This window comes from Cibotium barometz, chromosome 52, assembly GCF_041138505.1.
Source record: "Cibotium barometz isolate CiBa-2024 chromosome 52, ASM4113850v1, whole genome shotgun sequence".
Lineage (NCBI taxonomy): Eukaryota > Viridiplantae > Streptophyta > Polypodiopsida > Cyatheales > Cibotiaceae > Cibotium > Cibotium barometz.
This window is the reverse complement of record NC_141097.1, coordinates 3646608-3652607: the sequence shown is the minus strand read 5'-3', so window position 1 is coordinate 3652607 and position 6000 is coordinate 3646608. Positions and strand designations below refer to the sequence as shown.

At 48.0% G+C, this 6000-nt stretch overlaps 1 protein-coding gene across 1 annotated transcript in view; it reads right to left on the bottom strand.

Moving 5' to 3' along the window:
* Window positions 1-500: 500 nt before the first annotated feature.
* LOC147608694 (putative E3 ubiquitin ligase SUD1) overlaps window positions 501-6000 on the bottom strand; it is an 89688-nt gene continuing 84188 nt past the window's right edge. The window contains exons 7-9 of the mRNA XM_086788472.1: window positions 1893-2056; window positions 1563-1709; window positions 501-1314 (exon numbers count right to left, since the gene is read on the bottom strand). Of these exons, the coding sequence (XP_086644598.1) occupies window positions 715-1314; window positions 1563-1709; window positions 1893-2056 (911 nt within the window). The 3' untranslated portion in view covers window positions 501-714. The remainder of the gene's footprint in view (window positions 1315-1562; window positions 1710-1892; window positions 2057-6000) is intronic.

Sequence of the window (6000 nt, the reverse complement as noted above, 5' to 3'; positions counted from 1 at the left end):
CATCTACCTTCTCTTATCTTTCACCTGCCTTGTTTTTCTTAGCATTCAAAAAAGGGTTCAATGCGAGCAATATCCTAGGGTTTTTCTATCGTCCTCCCTATGAGCGTCAATGCAAACATCAAAGGGTTTTTCAAGGGCCACACAGTGTCATCAAGAATTTCAACATGCCTTTCACAATCTCCTTTTGCACCATTCTTGCATTATCTCCTACTCATCAAGTGCAAACCAAACTTTAAGGACCTCAGACTTTGACTGCATAAATTGGGAATAGGTACATGCATGTGCAAAAAAATGGGTAAGTACTAAAGACTGCGCAAAAAGATAGGTTGCACAATGGCAAATGTAATAATACAAGTATTTTGTTGTCGTGCATATGTAATTGACTTGCATGAGGCGCGTTTATTGATCCAAGGTATTGTATGCTATTATTTACAGATGTGAGATGTGATTATGCTTTTGTATAGCAAAAGAGACAAAGTGGAGGAAGCACACAAGGCATAGGAGCAGGCATACGAGGCTAGGAAATATTAACATTGCTTTTCATCCATGATGACAAGGCACTAGGATCAAAGACCAGCCTTTTTTTAAGGTGGTTGTGTTAGTGTTTTTACTAGCTAAGTTAACTAGCCAACAGAGTCTCACTAAGCTGCTACATGAATGAGCTAATCTTTGATTAAAACAGAGTACAATGTCAATTCTACTTCAAGTAGTATTTCATATAGTATTAACCTCATGTTGCTGAACTACTTCACCACCGTCTCTTTTCATGTTGCAAGCATGTGCTCTGATTACCCTTGTGTATCTTGCGGAGTCTTCATGTCTTCCAATCGACAGCAAACCTTCGTCCTGTGATATCCTCTCCATTGTTTCCACTGCATTCTCACCATCCTCAGAGCTTTCCATGCAGACCTCACTTAATGAGGATGGATTGCTGGAAGGTGGGCTGTTCTCCTTAAAATTATGCAGCCTCTTCCCAACAAGATATCGATCATCTCGAATAGCATTATGAAGGTCCAAACACCATCGTCGTATACGCTGGACTCCATACCACCCCACCCCCAACAGAAGGCATCCAGACCAAGCAAAGCGGTACACAGCAGAATTGACAATCTGGGAATATCCAAGTGTTGGAAACAACCCACGAGCAAACACATATGGAGCACAGAGAGCTGTCAACAACTTCAGCAGAATTGGGGCCACAATCTCTTGCATGACCCAGAATCCGCGAAGATTGGAGAACCCATCTGCTTTGACTTGCTCAAACTTCAAACGCCAAGTCTCATCTGCTAAAGGAGTCATCTGGTCCAACATTACCTGCAAAACGATGTAATAATACTTTAATACTTTAAACAAACTCACCAGGCTTCTTAAAAGGTTCAGAATGGCTCATACAGGAAAACTTTAATAGCACCAAAAAGCAAGATCAATTACCCCAAAAACCTTCTCTTGTAACTGCTAGTGGAACTGGAAGTTTCAATCCCAAACAATGAAAAGTACACACGTTCATAAAATCACGTGCAGAAGAGAGAGAGAGAGAGAGAGAGAGAGAGAGAGAGAGAGACCAATCTCGTCCAGATCTTGAGAAACACGAGTCCCAAAGCCCAATCTTGATAGAGGAGGAAAATCGGACTCTCATCAATTGGCACACGCAAAGGTACAACCACCAGAAGCTCAAATAGAAGGCCTATAAGGACTGGAATAAGCACTATCTGCAACCACATGAAACAGGATTAGCCACTAAATCCAAGATTGAAAAAAACACAAAAGAGCTCCCAAGTTCACTGAAATATGTGTGTGCAGAGAATTTTGGAGGTTTGGGGTAAGGAGACACAAAAGCACTTCATGCCGTGACTTCTACGACGCAACCAGAATACATAAAGATTAAAAATTACCCAGAATGAAAGCAGCATGAAGCATTTTGTTACAACTGCAGACCATTTTAAGATCTGCGCCGCTACAATTCTGATATCATGTTTTTTCAGATAGTCAACAGCATACCAGATTGCAGCAGCCATTGCCCATATCATGTAGCAACCTATACTGAAGGCATATAGGTCTGCAGTTTCAAAAACCAAAAACATGTTAATCAAACACAAATAAGAGAAAGCAACAGTAAACTAACTGAAAACTGAAAGCTAAGATCTCAAACTCTCAGATTATAGAAGATGAAAAACTACTATAACAAGTATAGGGTACAATAAGTGATAAGATATGTGAGAGCTGAATAAAAACAGTCAATCAACCCTATATGCCAGGCAAGGGCCCATCCAAGATGTCCATCATGGGTGATACAAGAAAGCTAGATATTCGATAGTCTGGCTGGCCAGGATCTCCTGAATGAGCTGGAGGTGGCCAGCGTCTGAAGGGACGAGGGTGTCTAGCTCTCTGGAGTGTACGTGCCCAATCTGATGCGACTCTCATGGGCCTGCTGCGAGGGGCCACTGTGGCATAGGCTCCCGTATCCACTGTGATGTGCTCTGATACCTCCCTATCCACCCCTCTAGGCTGGAAAAAACTGATGGTGGTAAGCTGAGAGGAGGGCTGTGGAGGTCTAGGATCTCTGAGTAGTGACTGTGTCGGCTGAGCTCCAGTAGGAAGAGTCCAAGGCAACTCTGATCTGAGTAATCCATGATCTGGGATAAGGGTCCAAAGCCCTCTCTGAATAGACAGTGAAATCTCCCTCTGATCTCATAGTAGACTAGGCACTAGCAAACAATGCTCCTCAAACCCCGTCTGACAGAGTCTACATGTCCTGCCCTCTGCCAGTCTCTACGTGCAAAACCACTAGGAGAGGTGAAGCCAGAGAGCTGCGGAGCAGGAGAGCCTATCGGGCAAAGGCGAGGTGACGGGAAAGGGACAACAGGACGGCAGCAGGTGAAGGTGGAGTGGCAGGGGGAAGTGGGCCATGCCATGGTGGGGAGACAGTTGTGCAAGGAGGGTGGGTGGAAACATGAAGGCAGCCTGCTGGCGGGAGGACGGAGGCACAGAGGAGGGGCGGGGCAGGGCGACCCGGGCTGCGAGGGGGGTGGGGCTAGCACACGTACGGCTCTTTCTCTCTCTCTCTCTCTCATACATTAGGCTTACACATGAGGACAAGACTCCATGATCTGATACGACCTACTGGGGCTATACGCACGTAACACACAGATCACACCGGTAGGCCCATTGCCTACCAAGATGCAGTACTACAGAGATCATTTCCTGAGATTCACAGCAGATGGTTTCATACCGAGACCAAGTTATCTCGACGCCTTCATGTCCCATGCTATGAGGATAGCCGTTGGCTAACTTAGGGTAGCATCCCATAGAATGAGGCCCATCCCTCATGGAGGACTCTACAACAAGCGCCTCCTATAAGCCAGCACACCCTCCTCCAAGGCTTGGGCTAGATTGTGGGCTTGTGTAGCCGCATGTTCTTGAAGCTTCAGCTGAAACTCACTTCATTCTGAGCTTGTAGTCTCTCAGTGTTTCTCCAGCTCTTCGCACATCCAAGCCTTGCTTTCTTGGAGTAAGCATTTGTATTCACAGTTGAGCTTCTTTGATTCCCTTGTCTACTTCCATTTCCTCTGTAGTACAAAAGAATGCTTCTCTATTCCTAAGAGCATTGGCAACATCTCTCCTAATGCTTCACTCGCTTGAAAAACTAGCCCACCAGCGAACTATTGCTCACTTTTTCCACTCGCTCGCTGTTTGTCACACGCTCGATTGACTACTTCCACTTGGGGGATCTCAAGATGGGTGCATCAACATGTGTTTAATCGTGCCATTTGTGAGGGTTTCCCGACAAGCTGGACAGTGTAGGCATATGCTCACTTATGGTAGTGCTATGTGTGAACGGGGCTTAACCAAGGGCACTTTTTCCCATGTGGTTTTTCCCCTTGGACATCAAGTGTGAAAGGACACTTGTACTTCTATATTATATGGAGTTGACTTCCATTTTGTGGATACCACACTTTTGGCTCTCCCTCTCTCTCTCTCATTTCTGTGTGTGAGCTTCTCTACCCTGCACCTTACCCTAATGTGCAGGTTTGTGTGTGTGAGTGTGTGAGTCCAACACCCAACATTTGGTATCAGAGCTGGGAGCTGGCCCTGAAATTCTGCTGCTGGAAGAAACCTGCGAAATTCCGTCCGTCGCCTGCGTTTTTCCGTCGCCGGGCTGCCTGCTTCCGTCGGCGCTCCTCCGTCCAGCCACCAGAAACGGGTGGCACTAGTGGGGAGCCCACCGCCGCCGCCCAGCTCGCGGGCAGCACCGCCCTCTGCAGCTGGCGTCCCAGCACCGCCTCCGCCCAGGTGCGCCTCCCACCTGCCGTCCCGTTCCGTCCAAGAGGCGTCGACGTGGTCCGTTCCGGCCTGCAGGTACCCGCCCCGCCGTCCGTCCTGCTTCCGTCGACCGTTGCTGTTCTGTCCATGCGGCGTCCGTCTGCTCCGTCTCGACCCCCTCGCCGTTCCGTTCCGGCCGACCACGTCCAGCGTCGCCCCTCCGTTCCGTTCCGGTCGTCGTCTGCTCACGACTACCGTCTCGTACCGGCCGTCGTCGCCCGTTCCAGGCCCTTCGTGCTGGCCCACGGCTGCCGCCTCCGCCTGCCTCGTCGCTAGCGACTCCAGCACGCCTGTTCGACTTAGCCGACTCCAGCGCCGTGCTCGCTTCCGCCTACTGTTCGCCCGCCTCTGAATGGGGTCCGACGCCTGCACCTGGCCCCGCCTATGACTGGCCCGAGACCTGCAGCTCCAGCAACCTCTGCACAACTTCATCTGGCTGCCAGGTACACGCACCCGCCTGCAGCTCCGTGTGTTCCTCAGCGCTGATTCTCCAGCTGCAACGACTCCCTCCAACAACTGTTCTGCACGACTTGGCCAGCCTACTGGCCCGTTACCTCTACTCGACTGTCTGCTCACCACCAAGCACCTGCTTCCTCACAAGTGCTGCCAAAGGTATTCTCAGTACAAATTTTCGGTCAAACACAAATACAAAATTTGCAGCCATACCAGTGCAGGTCATATGCAGATTTTGCACACACTTCTGTGCAAGTCAGATTGAAAGAAAAATTGCAGGTCCAATTTGGGGGATTTATCAATTTCATGACAAATTGAAAAAATTGGGCATTTTGCTTTGCCTGCAATTTGGGGGTTTTCGAAATTAAGGTCAAAATCAGCAAATTGAATCTCTTTCATTTGCAAAAATTTGGGGGTTTTCAAAATTGAGGTCAAAATTGGCCAATTAGATGCACATTGAAGCGATTGGAGTGCATAAAAATTGCGGATTTTCTAATTGGAGCATGTAATTGGGCATTACAGCTGCGATTTGTCGCGTATGTATACACATTGTGTGTAATTGGACAATTTGGTGCAGGTTTACACTTGCTTTGGTTTGCAGGCATACATTTGCACAGAACATTTGGTTGCCTGGCAGTGCACATTGGTGCTTGGTTTGCTTGCAGATATATTTTGTTGACATGGCACAGAATGCTACAGATGTATTTGGTGTGCTCACCCAGGAGGACAAGCTGGATGGATCTAACTACTCTCTCTGGAGTTTCATGATCCGTAATTTGCTGGTAGCCAAAGGGCTTTGGGGCATCGTGTGTGGTGATGACACACGCCCACATACCATACAGCCAGCCACGCCTCAAAGGGGAGGAGCTCAAAGAGCTCCTGATGTAGATCCTGCTCCCACACAAGAGCAGAAGAGATGGGACTCTAGAGATACACAGGCCATGTCATTGATAGCCCTTTCAGTGAAAAGGACGATTATTCCGCACATTCGTTCATGCAAGACATCGAAGCTTACATGGGACACATTGGAAGCAATGTATCAGGTACGCAACAAGGCAAGAGTTGCCTACTTGAAGAGGCAATTGGATCTTCTTTCTATGGATGAGGGTGACTCCATGGCAGATCATCTCACCAAAGTGAAAGATTTGCAGGAACAATTGCTCAACATTGATGAGGTTATCCCAGACAGACAGATGGTCACCAACACTCTTCATTCTTTACCGCCTT